Source organism: Lichenostomus cassidix, chromosome 3, assembly GCF_008360975.1.
Source record: "Lichenostomus cassidix isolate B80296 chromosome 3, HeHo_3.0, whole genome shotgun sequence".
Taxonomy (NCBI): Eukaryota; Metazoa; Chordata; class Aves; order Passeriformes; family Meliphagidae; genus Lichenostomus; species Lichenostomus cassidix.
Genome location: NC_139483.1, coordinates 89,364,771 through 89,382,703, shown reverse-complemented (window position 1 = coordinate 89,382,703; position 17,933 = coordinate 89,364,771). Strand labels below are relative to the sequence as shown.

General features: G+C 41.2%; 2 protein-coding genes across 4 annotated transcripts; both read right to left on the bottom strand.

Annotated features, from left to right (window-relative positions):
• Positions 1 to 1,943: 1,943 nt before the first annotated feature.
• On the bottom strand, positions 1,944 to 8,546 carry LOC146440204 (glutathione S-transferase-like). 2 transcript variants are annotated; one of them, XM_085056668.1, is made up of 7 exons: positions 8,408 to 8,546; positions 7,166 to 7,279; positions 6,788 to 6,839; positions 4,863 to 4,995; positions 3,424 to 3,565; positions 2,651 to 2,782; positions 1,944 to 2,331 (listed from the first exon to the last, which is right to left on the bottom strand). In XM_085056668.1, exons 2-7 carry the CDS (start codon positions 7,250 to 7,252, stop codon positions 2,209 to 2,211), a joined length of 669 nt encoding a protein of 222 aa, XP_084912794.1. In that variant the 5' UTR covers positions 7,253 to 7,279; positions 8,408 to 8,546; the 3' UTR covers positions 1,944 to 2,208. The 2 variants fall into 2 exon arrangements, with proteins under 2 accessions (XP_084912794.1, XP_084912795.1); XM_085056669.1 differs by lacking the exon at positions 8,408 to 8,546 and having other exon boundaries at positions 7,166 to 7,298.
• A 1,753-nt stretch (positions 8,547 to 10,299) lies between these two features.
• Positions 10,300 to 16,971, bottom strand: LOC146440203 (glutathione S-transferase-like). 2 transcript variants are annotated; one of them, XM_085056673.1, is made up of 7 exons: positions 16,851 to 16,971; positions 15,665 to 15,797; positions 14,930 to 14,981; positions 12,762 to 12,894; positions 11,775 to 11,916; positions 11,014 to 11,145; positions 10,300 to 10,694 (listed from the first exon to the last, which is right to left on the bottom strand). In XM_085056673.1, the coding sequence occupies exons 2-7, from the start codon at positions 15,749 to 15,751 to the stop codon at positions 10,572 to 10,574; spliced, it is 669 nt and encodes a 222-aa protein (XP_084912799.1). In that variant the 5' UTR covers positions 15,752 to 15,797; positions 16,851 to 16,971; the 3' UTR covers positions 10,300 to 10,571. The 2 variants fall into 2 exon arrangements, with proteins under 2 accessions (XP_084912799.1, XP_084912800.1); XM_085056674.1 differs by having other exon boundaries at positions 15,665 to 15,778; positions 16,851 to 16,869.
• Between the last annotated feature and the right edge of the window lie 962 nt (positions 16,972 to 17,933).

The window sequence follows — 17,933 nt, the reverse complement described above, 5'->3', positions numbered from 1 at the left end:
ACAAGAAAGAAGTTCTAATCCGTGAAAGAGAGAGCAGCTACCAAGCAAGGTCTAAGTGATATCCAGCTGCTGGAAAGAGAAATTACTTGTCAGTAGAAATGCCTTGTTAAGGGCTGAACATGTTTTAATGATCTCAGACCTAGGGGGAGGTTAACAAGGCTTGGGAAGAAGGATGTACCTCTGAGACTGGATACAAAGAATGCAGAACTTACGGGCCACAAGGCCATTTGGCAGAACTCCCAAGATAAGGAAGAAACTAATAAAGCCCACTCAGCAACTGTGCTGAGATCAGCTTTGGCTGGATAAAAGGTAATTCTTGCAGGGAGAGATTCCCTCACCACTGACTCACAGCCCAACAACTCAAGAAACCCAACTGAAGAGAAGGACTGAGCATGTGGAGGAATTAGCATGAGAAGAGAGAATCATGCACCAACAGAAGAGAGAATATTACTATTAAGAGAACTAGATAACTTGTAGCCACTGAACATTAATGCCTTTGCTTGCTAAAATGAAAAAATAGTAAAAAGTTGTGCTTGATTTTTGGAATACCACCAAGCACCCAGGCTTGCACAACTCTGAAATAAATAGTCAATGTCTCTCTCAATTATGTAATTATTGGCTAGTTGCGCACTGGGTAACACCCCAGGGTTTATTGACAGCACTTCCACTGGGCTGGCTGGGAGGCAGCTGAACCTCAGGGACATGGCCAGGACAGGAATGAGCAGTGGACAGGCTTGGGGACTCCTGAGGCAGCAGTGGCAGCAGCGATGGTGTGACCAGGAGAGAGGCCGGGGCTGCACCCCTGTGCAGCGGGTGCCATGCACTCTGAGTGCCAGGGCCTCTGGCTCTGTGGGCTGAAGACTGGGGTCTCTGTGGGGGATCCCGAAACCACCCAGCTGTGCCCAGAGCTCGTCCTGGCATGGTATCAGTACTCACAGTCCAAGTTTATGGCTCGAGTTTCTGACAGCACTCAGCAGCTGCAAGTATTGTCCAAATGCTTCAGTGAGCCGGGAGGGAAGCAGATCATGGAACAACTCTGTTTAATACATGCTTTGCTGCTGAAAAACATGGTTCCATCCTGGTTTTGGATGACAAAAACTGGTTCCAACTGCATGACATTCCTTAAAAAGAAACTTTTGGGTTTACCAAGAGCTACAGTGCCCTGAGTTGGCCCGGATGAAAACTGCCAGTAGTCTAGTTTTAGTTGGATTTAGTGCACTGGCTCTTTCATATATGAACATGATTTATTTGATGTTTAAATAATACCAGAGAATCATAGAATGGTTTGGGCTAGAAGAAACCTTAAAGATCATGTAGTTGCAGCCCTCCTGCACTGGGCAGGAACACTTGTCACTACATAAATGTGCATATTTATCTGTTCAAAAGTTTTGATAACCTCAGTAATGGAAGTTGATTTAAGTGATGGTAATGAATAACTTGAGTACAACTTTTATGAAACTTGGTTTAATATAAAGTGATGTAAGTCAGCAGGAAGTCCCACATTCCAAGGTCTCACCAACACCTGACACCAACCTGACTCCTCCTTCCTCACACAAGTTTTAAACTTCACAGCTGGTGACAAGCATTCCCTTCTCAGAGTCTGCAAAGGGCTTTCAGTTGCTACAATAGACCTGATAAAGGAAAAATTAGTGAAGCTGCAGTACCCCAGTTTAAATGTCTAGTGACAAAACAGAGGTGCAGTAGAACCTCTGGTCCAAGGGTATTCCAAATTAAGCTCAGAGGAGAGCTGAATCCAAACCTTTCATCCCCATCTGAGCAGGACCTAAGAAGGCTTTTCCAGGCACTTCCCAGAAAACAGACATCACCCACTATTTGGGATAAACTCTCCTAATTTTCCAACAATTCTTGGGAATGCCAGAAAAACAGAACCACAGAGACCTTAGGCATAGAAGTAGCAGAAAGAAATCAATGAACAGCTTGAGTTTGAGTATCAATAGTCAGACTTTATTTCAGGTATTCTCTTCAGTAATTTAAGGCATCCTGTGTTGTCCAATACATCCCCTAAACAGTGAAAAAATTTCCTTTGCTGGTAGGCTCAGGTAGCTTTACCTTGGAAGTGTTTGCACTAGGCTAAAAGCAGTCCTGTAGCTACAGAAAAAGAGATCAAAACCCCTGATTTGCAGTGTTTTCATTAATTTCATTTCACCACTCTCAGCAAACACAATAGTTTCTGTAGTTTTAGGCTGCTTATCCGTAGAAAAGTTTTATCACTTTGGGTACCTCTTCCTCTCGAATTAGTGGTTTCCTCTGGCTGCCAGGCTGCAGGAATTTCTTTATTGTGGGGATATTGCTTATTCTTGCTTTGAAGCTCTACAAAACAAGACCAAAATAGCACTCTGCTTTAGAATCATTGCAACTGTCAGACATTTCAATGTAACCCATGCTCTAAAAGTCACATTCTGGCTTCATTCTGCAGAACAAACTACATGCTTCCCACTATTATGCTTTTGGGGTTGTAGTGACAGAAGGTGGCAATAACCACCAGTACCCAAGGCCAGCTAAAAGTACTCAGGGTATCTGATTATTTTGGATGTCACTTCTGACCCTCCCACTCTCCCATATTTCTCAGCCACTCTAAATCAGTGGTCCTTTCCAATTCATAGTCCATTCAAACTACCCATTCATTTACCTGCAAGAGAGGAAATTTGGCAAGAACATCAGGCTTCCACTCTTCTGCCATTAAAATGATTTCAAGTAATTGCACATCTGCCTTGCTCAGCTGGTTGCCAACAAGAAAGTCTTTTCCGTGGTCTTTCAAAACCTAAAACCAGAGAACCAGAAGGAGATGATCTCTTTTCTTATTATTACTTAATATGATCTCTTCAAAGCAGGGTCATACATTGGAAGGAGTTGTCCTTGTGAAAGAAGAAAATGCAGTACAAACACTGGCAGTGTTTGACCACACTGATGTGATGACACTGTCATCCTAGGCATAATCTATCAGCCCTTTCTCTTCTACATTTCTGTCTGGCAGCTGAGTTGTGCTTCTCTTGCCTTGGCTGCTGTAGCTTCATTGAAGACTAAGCTTTATGAGAGACAGAAGGAGCTGTAATGCTTTTACACAGCAGGTTTGGTAGAGGGGCATCTGCACTTCAGGAGGAAACTTTATGTCACAGCTGTAGTGTCTTTTGTCTGAAACAACAACAGACAAAAGACACTGAAACGTGAATGTTTAGGGAGCACAATATGTCCTTGGATTTTGCAGCTTCACATCTCTCCCAGATTTGTGGTGCCTTCTGTCCCCTCTGTAGCATCCTGTCTCCATCTTATTCCCACCACAATCAAAACCAGAACATTTATATTCCAGTGGTAATTTTTCTTGTTTTCCTCCATTATAATTGTGAGGATCCAGGATGGAGGTTCAAGAAAACAGTATCAAGCTACAACCTCTTTGCCACATACCTTCTCAAAGGCTGGGAAGTATCTGTTTTCAGTCTTGTCTATCATATTAGCAAAGTGTTGCTCCTTTTTGTCTGCTGGTTGGTAGCCATGGGCCATGAGTAATTCATTCAGATCGAACATTCCTTCCACATACATATCAATTCTGAAAGGAATAGATCCCGTTGGTCAGGTCAAGCTCACAAGCACAATAGCTAGTGGCATAACCTCACTGAGATGCTGGGAAATCTCTGCCTGTTCTATCCCACACACATAGCTTGGAAATGTGATTGAATCAGGAGGCAGGCAGGGGAGGAGTTTGGGTGAAAGACAAATGCAAAATTCCTAACCGCCCTTTCCACTTCACACTAGGACTGAGAGTTCTCTGTACTATGGGTTTTTGAACCTGAGTACAAAATTGTTATGTGTGTCATCCAAACTTGTGTTAAAAATCCAATTAGCCAGGGTAAGTTAAACAGCAGGTCTATACAATTTCAAGCAAATATCTCCACATGTGTTTATCTGTGCCTATTAATTTGAAGCATTCAAAAATACCTCAGGTCAAAACATGTGCCCTAAGTATCTTGTTCCTTGAACACCAGTTATAATTCCTAATTCTATACTAATTCCTGTGATGCCTTAGAATTTTAGCTTCTATATTTTACCATGTATCCGTAATTCTGTAATTTCAGTGTATAACTCTGGACTCCATATAGTGGGCTAAAGCTCCTGCTCTCAGCATTTATAGACAGAAGAATTCCTCTAAGCTCAAAATCCAAAGACACCTTCCTGTCTTTAGGCCCTAACGTATGTAAGCAGCAGTGAATTGGGGATAGCAAACTTGGAGTAATTGACATCATTTCCTGAAGCTGAAACCGGAGGATTAAACCTCGATATGCAAATTGAAACAACTTACAAAGTACGAAAAACACATGACCCAATGTCCATTTTGTATGGATGGATGGCATCGCAGCCTCTCATGGGCTGTGTCTGCCGTAAATGCAACTTGAAGGCCCTTCAATAAATTTAACTGCTTTTTATTCTCACAACTTTGTCTAGCCTCTGTCTAGGTAAGCCAGTCAAGGCATCACATGGTTATCTAAAAAAGGAGGTTTTGTGTTTCCATCACAGCCATTTCCCCAAATTTGATGCAGTGAAAATGATGCTGAGGACAACTGCAAAAGAAAATGAAAAGCAGCATCAGTAAGACATTCTGCCCCCCGACTGCTTCCTTCTGATAGCTGCATTCACCTCTGGTTGATGATTCATGGGCTCACTTGCCCTACCTAATCTAGCTGACTGTCACTGCTGTATTGACATCTCCTACAGCCCCAGCAAACACACCCTGCAAGAAGCACTGCCCTCTCAAACTTATGCCAGCTGTGAGCTGAGATATTCTTGTGTTACACAGAGCTACAGTATGAGCTGGGGTCTAACAAGCAAAGGTGGTACTGGTAACGTACAGGGCTCTCTCCTTCATGTCCTTCCCATAGAGGTTGTACTTTGCTGCAATGTAGTTGAGGATGGCTCTGGTCTGCACCAGCTTCATTCCATCAATCTCTACCATTGGCACTTGCTGAAAGAGCAGGGATCCATCTAGGGGAAAGGGAATAACACAAGGAGACATTCAGTCTCTGAATGAAAACCATGAGTGACTGTTAGGCAAAGTAACCACATGCATTGTTTTTCTTTGCAAATATGAACAATTTCTGCTGGAAGAAAAAACTCTAAGATCATTGAATCCAAAGGTAAACCCAACACTGTCAAACTCCACCACTAAACCATGTCTCCAAGTGCACATCTACACACAGTGACTCAACCTCTGCCTTGGACAGCCTGTTCCAATCCTTGACAACCCTTTTGGTGGCAATCTTCCTCAATCTTACAAGACGGTATGGAAAATACTCACCGTGAAACAACCATTCCTTAGAGACATTTTAATAACTTAATATTATGGCAATTAACCTGTTGAAATTTCAGATTTGAGGAAGCACCCAAATGCAGAATGTTTAGCTGTAATACACTGAAAAATACAGCCACTGTATGGCCCTAACTCAGGTGATTTTCATGGAGGTTAATACAGATGAGAAGGACTGAAGGTCTGACCCAGCCAGTTTCTGTCATGCTTTGCTAAGTATATCCGGACTATTTAAGCATTGGCCAACACAGAATATGAATAAAAATGAGAAGAAAATATAGTGAATACAAAAGCATTTAATATATTTTGACTACTTTAGTGACTCTACAAATGGCATCTCATCTGTACAGGCACCAAGTGGGAACAATGAGTGAGTTCCATGAGATGCCTGCAAGACCCAAATATCACCTGGAGTGAGACTGTAGCCATGTAAACCTTTTGCTAGCCTGCAGAAGCATTCTCCTAGCAAGAAAGAAGTAAAAATATTCCAGAAAGTGAGGTATCAGATAAGAGAAGCCAGTGAGAGTTTTTGCACTACGGATTCATATTTCTTGACTCAGATAACTGATCAGCTATGTCCATCTTTGTATCCATTGGAAGACAATCATGCAGAGAAACTGTCTGCCAGTAAGGGTGCATTTACATTTATGCTTGTGTGTGAAAATACTTTTTGAAAGGCAGCCTGTAGCAGGGGAATCAACTCCTTAATTCCCAAAGGAGAGCAGGACTGCAAATGCTACCCCTTGCTCAGACTGCTTTGCAAAGCCAAGTGAAGAGCACAGACACATGGTTTGCTTTGGAGGAAATGTGAATATCATGTTCAGGAAGATGCAAGCTGAAGTTAGCAAGGGGAGTAGTTGCTGTGGGAGGCAGGAACACAGCAGAGGTACAGATAAACTTGGGAATCTGGAACTCTGTTTTTCTATGGACTATGAAACAAGAACTATCTAGGCAACCTAAAATGCTAATGAATTTCAAGATGATCTGATGACAAAAGCCTGTATTGTCCTAGGACAGGAGGCAATGAACACAAGCTGAATCAAAGGAGAGCCAATCATCTGAACTTAAAGAAAGGCTCTTTGACTGTGTGGCTTGTGCAGGGAAGCTGTAAATTCTCCATCCTTGAAGATGCTCAAAACCCAGCAGGACATGGTCCTGGGTAACTGGCTGTAGGGGGCCTTGCTTGAAGAGGGGAGGTGGAGTAGATGATCTTGAGATGTCCCTTCTGACCTCAGCTCTTCTGTGATTCAGTGAAGATGGGAGCAACTGGATGGATGACAGCACCTAACACACTGCAGTGTGCACCTCTGAGACCTCATGTACAACCCAGTTAACAGATTTTCTTTTTAAGAGACTGAGAATTAGAATTCTTCGGTGTTCTCAGACAAGGAATTCTAATTCTAATTCTGATTTATCTTCTTATTGCTATCACTGTTTTTACTGGTTTTAATAAATTAGAACAAAACTTACCCTTCTGTAACTTTGTCAGATCGTCCTTCTTTTGCAGATAAGTTTCTTCAAACTGTAGGAAACAGAGAAGAAAACCTCTATTTTCATTCCATGTTTTAGAATCTACTTCATTTAGGGAAAGAAAACACAAAGAGATGTGTTTGGGGGAATTTTGTTTTTTAAAACAGAAATCATATTTGAAAGCTTTCAGGCACATTGGCCATCACTGTGAGCAAAACTCATAACTCTTGAAACACGCAGATCCCACAATCCATTTCAGGTTTGATATCAGAATCATTAGAGGTAAAAAAGTAACAGTGTGGTTTATAACATGCAATATCTTCAAGGGTAAACTACATAACTGTCACATGCTCTCAGTATAAAAAAACAGAGTCATACCTCAACCCCAGCTGCTGCCAGTAGCCACCGTATCGGTTCCATTCGGCCTCGTCCATCGAAGTAGTGCAGCATGGGTTTTGCAGACATGTTTCCACTTTCCTGATTTCCTTCTATCTGCAATGAAGAAATGGGTCTTGCAAAAAAAAAAAAATATTCAGAATCCTGGTTTTGAGTCTCTAAGTGGCTCTCATCATTGTCTTGTTTGAAACCAATGATATATGGTCTGAGACTTACATCAAATTAAGAGAAGAGGTAAAACATTTTTCTGAGAGACTGCCTTGTATCAATCTGCCTTAAAATGTTTCTTACACATTCAGGACAGCTAAGCAGAACTCTGTACTAAAAGCAATTGTCCCTATCAGAGGACAGCCAAGTCAAAACTATTTGCATTTGAAGTGTCCTCTTCTGACCAAAAAGCAGAGTGCGCTCTCTGTTTATTTCAGCATTATCTCAGAATACAGCTTACTGTTTAATCAGACACATGCTATCAACTCAGCAATTGCTGTGTTGCCTCCAGCAGCCATTATACTCCGTTATAACCAACTAGGAAGGAATTCTTTCTCCCTTGTAAGCATTGAATCTCTTTTACAACACTCCCTGCTTCTGTAATTTCTGTAGACAAGTTTCCAAAGACATGGAAAGAAATTTTGCCTCTGGAAATTTTACCTCTGAAAAATTTCCCATCAGCTTTGCCTTTACCACAGGCACAGCCACAAGGCAATGCTCGCTTGGTCCAATTCTAACTGTTGGAATTTCAAGCAACAACACTTTCTAGACAGGAACTTAAAGCACCAACAGTTTCCAGGCAGGAACTGAAAGCAGCCACAGTTTCCAGGCAGACTGTCACCCACCCCACTCAGAACCAGGCGTGCACATCAGTGGTAAACACACAGGCAGTGCCCAGCTAATAGCAGCTTCAGAGTTACTGACAGCCTGTCCACAACAAAGCTAAAGGACTGGCAACAGCAAAAGGGAAATGGCCAAACCACCACCATATTCACCTTGTAAATAACATGTCAACTTCGCTACAGCAGGGAAAAAGAGGTGAGAGGAAACACTTTTTCTCAGTTCTGTACATCTCGAAAACCGCTGATTAATAATGTAACATTCGATGCACCAAACCCAATTTAGTAACCATGTTAGTAAAGAAAGTACATACATAAAATCTATAATAGCCATTCACTGACTGACTTTCATGTATTACAATTCCCTATGCATGTCCAAAACAAAAAAACCACTTACCTTGAGCACAGTGTAACTCACTCTAAGCACTCAGTAGCTCTGCCTTGAGGTTAAATAAATGTGTAGCCCCGCCTACACACAGAATTGCCAACAGTTCTCAGCAAATGGGAAACTTCTCTCTCTTAAGCAAATAAAACAAATTAGCTCTGTTTTGTTACTTCTCACCTACAGAAAATAATTGCTGACTAATGCTGACTATGTTCAAATACATGATAGATGAGAGGTCCTGACCATTGGAAACATCTGTGCCAGCACAAAATAGTTCGTCATCGAATGAATCGTCATTGCTTGGTACCATGCTAGTTAAAAGTAATTGTAATGGCTGGAACCCTCACACAGTTTAAAAGAATACTGCTACACCAATCTGACTTTTATTCTAATATGTTATGTTTTTTACTTTTAACGCATTGTCTCTTTACGTAAGTCACATCAACTAGATAAACTCAAATCTTTCACAAGCTTCTATGCCCTGCTTAGGGGATATTTCTTCAGGACACTTCTGCTGAATCATCTCTGGACATAGAAGGGGTATGGGTTTGGCTTTTTTCTGTCAAAAATGTTTCCCTGAATTTGTCTCAGTGAAAATACACACCAACAGCAACTGTAAGAGACAGTGAATGAAGTGTGGCAGCAGAAGGCAACCTGCCCTGTGCACTCATGACTGCTTTCTTCAGACAACTGTATTGATTTGAAATGGTCAATACAGGACAATCACCATCCACCATCCTGCCTATCTAATCTAGCTGGTTAATACTGATGTAAGCATCACCTGCAGTCAAGGTCAACAGCTATGCAATATTTGCTGAATTGCCCTGGACATAAGCTGGGATATTCTTCTTATGTTACACAGGGAGGTTGTATAAACTGCTGTGTTTCAGCAAAAAAAAAAAAAAAATTAGTTGTTACAGTACAAGGTGTTGTCTCCTTCAGGTCCTTCCTCTACACTAGCTGCAAGTGTTGTCTGAATATTTCAACGAGCCAGAAGGGAAACCGCCCATGGAACAACTGTGCTTAATACATGCTTTAGTGCTGAAAAACACGGTTTTTTTCCCATTTTTGATGACAAAAATTATTTTCCGCTGCATGACATCTCTTAAAAAGAAACTGTTGGGTTTAAAAAGAACTACATTGCACTGAGTTGGTCCACATGAAAACTCCCAGTAGTCTAGTTTTAGCTGGATTTAGGGCACTGGCTCTTTCATTTATGAACATGATTTATTTGGTGTTTCAATAATATCATAGAGTATGGTTTGGCTTAGATGGGTTATCCACTTCCAACCCTCCTGCACTGGGCAGGAACACTTTTCACTACATAAATGTGCATATTCATTTGTTGAAGAGTCTTGCTAACTTCAGTAATAAAAGGTGAATGATTATAATGAACAACTTGAGTATGACTTTTATGTAACTTGGTTTAATATAAAGTGATGTAAGTCAGCATGAAGTCCCACATTCCTAGTCTCACTAACACCTGACACCAACCTGACTCCTTCCTCACACAACAAGTTTTGAACTTCACAGCTGGTGACAAGCATTCCCTTCTCAGAGTCTGCAAAGGGCTTTCAGTTGCTACAATAGACCTGATAAAGGAAAAATTAGTGAAGCTGCAGTACCCCAGTTTAAATGTCTAGTGACAAAACAGAGGTGCAGTAGAACTTCTGGTCCAAGGGTATTCCAAATTAAGCTCAGAGGAGAACTGAATCCAAACCTTTCATCCCCATCTAAGCAGGACCTAAGAAGGCTTTTCCAGGCATTTCCCAGAAAACAGACATCACCCACTCTTCGGGATAAACTCTTCTAATTTTCCAACAATTCTTGGGAATGCCAGAAAAACAGAACCACAGAGACCTTAGGCATAGAAGTAGCAGAAAGAAATCAATGAACAGCTTGAGTTTGAGTATCAATAGTTAGACTTTATTTCACGTATCCTCTTCAGTAATTTAAGGCATCCTGTGTTGTCCAACATACCCCCTAATCAGTGAACAATTTCTTTGCTGGTAGGCTCAGGTAGCTTTACCTTGGAAGTGTTTGCAGTAGGCTAAAAGCAGTCTTGCAGCTAAGGAAAGAGAAATCAAAACCCTTTTTTTCACTCTTTCCATTAATTTCACTTCACCACTCTCAGCAAACACAATGAAATAGAATTTCTGTAGCTTTAGGCTGCTGCTCAGGAGTGGAAAATTTTGATTGCTTTGGCTACATCTTCCTCTCGTGTTCGTGGTTTCCTCTGGCTGCCAGGCTGCAGGAATTTCTTTATTGTGGGGATATTGCTTATTCTTGCTTTGAAGCTCTACAAAACAAGACCAAAATAGCACTCTGCTTTAGAATCATTGCAACTGTCAGACATTTCAATGTAACCCATGCTCTAAAAGTCACATTCTGGCTTCATTCTGCAGAACAAACTACATGCTTCCCACTATTATGCTTTTGGGGTTGTAGTGACAGAAGGTGGCAATAACCACCAGTACCCAAGGCCAGCTAAAAGTACTCAGGGTATCTGATTATTTTGGATGTCACTTCTGACCCTCCCACTCTCCCATATTTCTCAGCCACTCTAAATCAGTGGTCCTTTCCAATTCATAGTCCATTCAAACTACCCATTCATTTACCTGCAAGAGAGCAAATTTGGCAAGAACATCAGGCTTGAACTCTTCTGCCATTAAAATGATTTCAAGCAATTGCACATCTGCCCTGCTCAGCTGGTTGCCAACAAGAAAGTCTTTTCCATGGTCTTTCAAAACCTAAAACCAGAGAACCAGAAGGAGATGATCTCTTTTCTTATTATTACTTGATATGATCTCTTCAAAGCAGGGTCATACATTGCATGGAGTTGTCCTTGTGAAAGAAGAAAATGCAGTACAAACATCTGTAGTACAAACAATGATCTAGGATGACACTGTCATCCTAGGCATAATCTATCATCCCTTTCTCTTCTACATTTCTGTCTGGCAGCTGAGTTGTGCTCCTCTTGCCTTGGCTGCTGTAGCTTCATTGGAGACTAAGCTTTATGAGAGACAGAAGGAGCTGTAATGCTTTTACACAGCAGGTTTGGTAGAGGGGCATCTGCACTTCAGAAGGAAAAATTATGTCAAAGCTGATGCTCTAGTGTATTTTGTCTGAAACAACACACAGACTGAAGCATGATCTTTTTTGTCCTTGGTTTTGTAGCTTTGCATCTCACCAGATTTGTCATGCCTTCTGTCCCCTCTGTGGCATCCTGTCTCCATCTTATTCCCAGCACCAGCAAAACCAGAGCATTTATATTCTAGTGGTAATTTTTCTTCTGTTTACCTCCATAAAAATTGTGTGGATCCAGGATGGAAGCTAAAGATAACAGTATCAATTAAGCTACCACTTCTTTGCCACATACCTTCTCAAAGGCTGGGAAGTATCTGGTTTCAGTCTTGTCCATCATATTAGCAAAATGCTGATCCTTTTTGTCTGCTGGTAGGACTTCATGTGTCATGAGTAACTCATTCAGATCAAACATTCCTTCCACATACATATCGATTCTGAAAGGAATAGATCCAGTTGGTCTGGTCAAACACCGTAGGTCTGAACAGCACAATAGCTAGTGGTATAACCTCACTGAGATGCTGGGAAATCTCTGCCTGTTCTATCCCACACACATAGCTTGGAAATGTGATTGAATCAGGGGGCAGGCAGGGGAGGAGTTTGGGTGAAAAACAAATGTGAAATTCCTAAGCAACACCTAAAGACTGCACCCTTTCCACTTCACACTAGGACTGAGATTCCTCTGTACTATGGGTTTTTGAACCTCAGCCCGAAATTGTCATGTGTGTCATCCAAACTTGTGTTAAATAATCTGATCAGCCAGGATAAGTTAAACCATAAGTATATACAATTTCTAACAAATATCTCCACATGTGTTTATCTGTGCCTATTATTTGAAGCATGCAAAAATACCTCCGGTCAAAACATGTGTCCTAAGAATCTTGTGCTTTAATAATCAGGTATTCATTTGAATTCTGCACTAATTCCTGGTTATTGGAAGAAGGGTGTACTTTGTTTACATCAAAGCCATTTCCTTGAATTTGATGAGGTGAAAATGATGCTGTGGACAACTGCAAAAGAAAATGAAAAGCAGCATCAGTAAGACATTCTGGCCTCCTAACTGCATTGACCTCTGGTTGATGATTCATGGGCTCACTTGCCCTACCTAATCTAGCTGGCTGTCACTGCTGTAGTGACATCATCTGCAGCCCCAGCCAACACACCCTGCAAGAAGCACTGCCCTCTCAAACTTATGCCAGCTGTGAGCTGAGATATTCTTGTGTTACACAGAGCTACAGTATGAGCTGGGGTCTAACAAGCAAAGGTGGTACTGGTAACGTACAGGGCTCTCTCCTTCATGTCCTTCCCATAGAGGTTGTACTTTGTGGAGATGTAGTTGGCAATGGCTCTGGTCTGCACCAGCTTCATTCCATCAATCTCTACCATTGGCACTTGCTGAAAGAGCAGGGATCCATCTAGGGGAAGGGGAATAACACAAGGAGACATTCAGTCTCTGAATGAAAACCATGAGTGACTGTTAGGCAAAGTAACCACATGCATTGTTTTTCATTTTGAATCTGAACAATTTCGGCTCGAAGAAAAAACTCTAAGATCATTGAATCCAAAGGTACACCCAACACTGTCAAACTCCACCACTAAACCATGTCTCCAAGTGCACATCTACACACAGTGACTCAACCTCTGCCTTGGACAGCCTGTTCCAATCCTTGACAACCCTTTTGGTGGCAATCTTCCTCGATCTTACAAGACGGCATGGAAAATACTCACCGTGAAACAACCATTCCTTAGAGACATTTTAATAACTTAATATTATGGCAATTAACCTGTTGAAATTTCAGATTTGAGGAAGCACCCAAATGCAGAACATTTAGCTGTAATACACTGCATAATACAGCCACTGCATTGTTGCTGTTGAGCAGCTAGCAGAGTAAAGAGGTCAGTTCTCAGTGGTAAGAAGGAAAGACCTTTATTGTTTTGATTTCATCATATATATAGAGTTTTCAAAAGTCACCCAACCCAAACCCCCCCACCACCACCCACCCCAACCACACAACAACACCAAACACACAAAAACACAAAAAAACCAAAAAAGCCTGTGCTAGCCACACTGCATGGCCCTAACTCAGGTGATTTTCATGGAGGTTAATACAGATGAGAAGGACTGAAGGTCTGACCCAGCCAGTTTCTGTCATGCTTTGCTAAGTATATCTGGATGATTTAAGCATTGGCCAACACAGAATATGAATAAAAATGAAAAGAAAATATAGTGAATACAAAAGGATTTAATATATTTTTGACTACTTTAGTGACTCTACAAATGGCATCTCATCTGTACAGGCACCAAGTGGGAACAATGAGTGAGTTCCATGAGATGCCTGCAAGACCCAAATATCACCTGGAGTGAGACTGTAGCCATGTAAACCTTTTGCTAGCCTGCAGAAGCCTTGTCCGAGCAAGAAAGAAGTAAAAATATTCCAGAAAGTGAGGTATCAGATGAGAGAAGCCAGTGAGAGTTTTTGCACTATGGATTCATATTTCTTGACTCAGATAACTGATCAGCTATGTCCATCTTTGTATCCATTGGAAGACAATCATGCAGAGAAACTGTCTGCCAGTAAGGGTGCATTTACATTTATGCTTGTGTGTGAAAATACTTTTTGAAAGGCAGCCTGTAGCAGGGGAATCAACTCCTTAATTCCCAAAGGAGAGCAGGACTGCAAATGCTACCCCTTGCTCAGACTGCTTTGCAAAGCCAAGTGAAGAGCACAGACACATGGTTTGCTTTGGAGGAAATGTGAATATCATGTTCAGGAAGATGCAAGCTGAAGTTAGCAAGGGGAGTAGTTGCTGTGGGAGGCAGGAACACAGCAGAGGTACAGATAAACTTGGGAATCTGGAACTCTGTTTTTCTATGGACTATGAAACAAGAACTATCTAGGCAACCTAAAATGCTAATGAATTTCAAGATGATCTGATGACAAAAGCCTGTATTGTCCTAGGACAGGAGGCAATGAACACAAGCTGAATCAAAGGAGAGCCAATCATCTGAACTTAAAGAAAGGCTCTTTGACTGTGTGGCTTGTGCAGGGAAGCTGTAAATTCTCCATCCTTGAAGATGCTCAAAACCCAGCAGGACATGGTCCTGGGTAACTGGCTGTAGGGGGCCTTGCTTGAAGAGGGGAGGTGGAGTAGATGATCTTGAGATGTCCCTTCTGACCTCAGCTCTTCTGTGATTCAGTGAAGATGGGAGCAACTGGGTGGATGATAGCACCTAACACACTGCAGTGTGCACCTCTGAGACCTCATGTACAACCCAGTTAACAGATTTTCTTTTTAAGAGACTAAGAATTAAGAATTCTTAGGTGTCCTCAGACAAGGAATTCCAATTCTAATTCTAATTCTAATTGTAATTCTAATTCTTCTAATTCTAATTATTTTTATTAGTATTGCTGTTTTTATTTTTATTATTTAAAAGGCAAGAAAACTTACCCTTCCGTAACTTTGTTAGATCCTCCTTTTTTACCAGAAAAGATTCTTCAAACTGCAGGAAAAAGAGAGAAAGTTCTGTTGTTATTCTGTGTTTTAGCGTCTTCTTCATTTAGGGAAAGAAGACACAAAGAGATGTGTTTTGGGGAATTTTGTTTTTTAAAACATCAATCATATTTGAAAGCTTTCAGGCACATTGGCCATTACTGTGACAGAAACCTATGGATCTTGAAACACAAAAATCTCCCAGATTTTTAAAGACTCCATATCTGGTTTGATACCAGAATGATTAGAGATTAAAAAAAAGACCAACTCTGTGGTTTATAATATTATGTACCCTGAAGTACCTTCAAGGGTAAGCTACATCATGATAGCAATGATAATCTCTTGCTACTTTGGACATTGGACATTTAGGTGAAGGTATTCAGAATTGCAAGTGCTTGACCTCTGTGATCAGAAGAGAAGAAACCAGGCTCTGCTGGTGGTGTTCTACATTTTTTTCTTTCACTACCTACAGGGGAAAGGCTTTTGTGGTGCTACCAGCAGGCTTGGCACATGATGTGTGGAAGTGAGACAGGAACTTGCCCCCTGCTTAGGGTAAGCTCATGGTCACTGTTGACTTGGTCAGCAATGCACTGAATGAAGAGTTTGAAACTGCTGTTCAGTCACACTTTTCAGAAGGAACAGTAAAAGCACATATTTGTCACATGCTCTCAGTATAAAAAAACAGAGTCCTACCTCAACCCCAGCTGCTGCCAGCATGAACCGTATTGTTTCCATTCGGCCTCGTCCATTGAAGTAGTGCAGCTTGGGTTTTGCAGACATGTTTCCACGTTCCTGATTTCCTTCTATCTGCAATGAAGAAATGGGTCTTGCAAAAAAAGAAAAATATTCAGAATCCTGGTTTTGAGTCTCTAAGTGGCTCTCAAAGTTGTCTTGTTTGAAACCAATAATTTATGGTCTGAGAACTACATCAAATTAAGAGAAGAGGTAAAAGATTTTTCTGAAGAGACTGCCTTGTATCAATCTGCCTTAAAATGTTTCTTACACATTCAGGACAGCTAAGCAGAACCCGGTACTAAGAGCAATTGTTCTTAACAGAGGACAGCCAAGTCAAAACTATTTGAATACAAAGTGCTCTGTTCTGACCAAAAAGCAGAGTGTGCTCTCTGTTTATTTCGGCATGATCTCAGAATACGGTTTACTGTTTAATCAGACACATGCTATCAACTCAGCAATTGCTGTGCTTTCTACAGCAGCCATTATACTCCATTATAACCAACCAGGAAGGAATTCTTTCTCCCTTGTAAGCATTGAATCTCTTTTACAACACTCCCTGCTTCTGTAATTTCTGTAGATAAGTTTCCAAAGACATGGAAAGAAATTTTGCCATCAGCTTTGCCTTTACCACAGCCACGGCTACAAGGCAATGCTCACTTGGTCCGATTCCAACTCTGCTGGAATTTCAAGCATCAACACTTTCTAGGCAGGAACTTAAAGCAGCAACAGTTTCCAGGCAGACTGTCACCCACCCCACTCAGAACCAGGCGTGCACATCAGCGGCAAACACACAGGCAGTGCCCAGCTAATAGCAGCTTCAGAGTTACTGACAGCCTGTCAACAACAAAGCTAAAGGACTCACAACAGCAAACAGGAAATGGCCAAACCCTCAGCATATTCACCTTGTAAATAATGTCAGCTTCTCTACAGCAGGAAGAAGGAGGTGAGAGGAAACACTCTCCACTTCTGAGATCTATATTTCTTTTTCTCAATTCTGTACACCTCAAAAGCAGCTGATTAATAATGTAACATTTGGTGCACATAACCATGTTAGTAAAGTACATACATTAAATCTGTAAAAGCCATTCAGTGACTGACTTTCATGAACAATTCCCTATGCATGTCTAAAAAAAACCCCACTTACCTTGCCCACAAAAAATGTCCGCTCACTCTAAACTCTCCGTAGCATTGCTTTCAGATTATATAACTGCATAGCCCCGCCTACACAGAGAATTGCTAACAGCTCTGTGTGAACAGGAAACTTCTCTTAAGGAAATAAAACCAATTAGGTCTTTTTTATTACTTCTCCGCTACAGAAAATAAATTCCTAACTAATGCTGACTATGTACAAATATAAGACAGATGAGAGGTCATGATCATTGGAAACATCTGTGCCAGCACCAAATGGTGATATGCCTCCTTTTTTCAGTGCTTGGCACCATGCTAGTTAAAAATAATTGTAACAGCTGAAACCCTCACACAGTTTAAAAGATTACTGCTACACCACTCTGACTATTATTCTAAAATTTGTAGGTTTTTTTTACTTTTTGTACACATTGTCACTTTACATAAGTCGCAGAAACTAATTCAGCTTGAATCTTTCACAAGCTTCTATGCCCTGCTTAGGGGATATTCCTTCAAGACACTTCTCCTGAATCATCTCTGGACATCTGGGTTGGGCTTTTTTCTTTTTCTGTCGAAACTTTCAGTGAATTTGAGTCAGTGAAAATATACACCAACAGCAACTGTAAGAGACAGTGAATGAAGTATGACAGTAGTAGGCAAACTGCCCTCTGCACTCCTGACTGCTTTCTTCGGACAACTGAATGGATTTGAAATGGTCAATGCAGCATAAATTCCCACGCCTGCCTATCTAATCTAGCTGGTTAATACTGTTGTAGTTATTATCTGCAGTTACAGTAAAGGAGGCTGTCTCCTTCAGGTCCTTCCTGTACACATACTTCGTTGCTTGGTACCTGAAAATGATCCTCATCCTATTAGTACGGTTGGTACCCCTTACATCAAAGTGTTCTATTCTCAACAATAAAATAAGCTTAATACTTTATTTAGAACTAGAACCACAAGAAAGACAAGGCATCAAAAGAGTCACCACTGCAATATATTGTCTTTTAGGAGGTGCCTAGGTCCCACATGGAACACTCTGTAGCCTATATGGCACCTAAGGGGAGTCAGGCTTCACAAAAGGTGCTTGACAGCTCCTCCTATA

Excerpts from the sequence above, each read along its gene's own strand:
- LOC146440204 (XM_085056668.1), bottom strand. The coding sequence starts at position 7,252 with ATGTCTGCAAAACCCATGCTGCACTACTTCGATGGACGAGGCCGAATG. Across the intron at positions 2,783-3,423 it reads ACTTCCCAGCCTTTGAGAAG|GTTTTGAAAGACCACGGAAA; the intron begins GTATGTGGCAAA and ends CTCTGGTTTTAG. Across the intron at positions 2,332-2,650 it reads CCAAATTTCCTCTCTTGCAG|AGCTTCAAAGCAAGAATAAG; the intron begins GTAAATGAATGG and ends CTTGTTTTGTAG.
- LOC146440203 (XM_085056673.1), bottom strand. The coding sequence starts at position 15,751 with ATGTCTGCAAAACCCAAGCTGCACTACTTCAATGGACGAGGCCGAATG. Across the intron at positions 11,917-12,761 it reads GACATGAAGGAGAGAGCCCT|AATCGATATGTATGTGGAAG; the intron begins GTACGTTACCAG and ends TATTCCTTTCAG. Across the intron at positions 11,146-11,774 it reads ACTTCCCAGCCTTTGAGAAG|GTTTTGAAAGACCATGGAAA; the intron begins GTATGTGGCAAA and ends CTCTGGTTTTAG.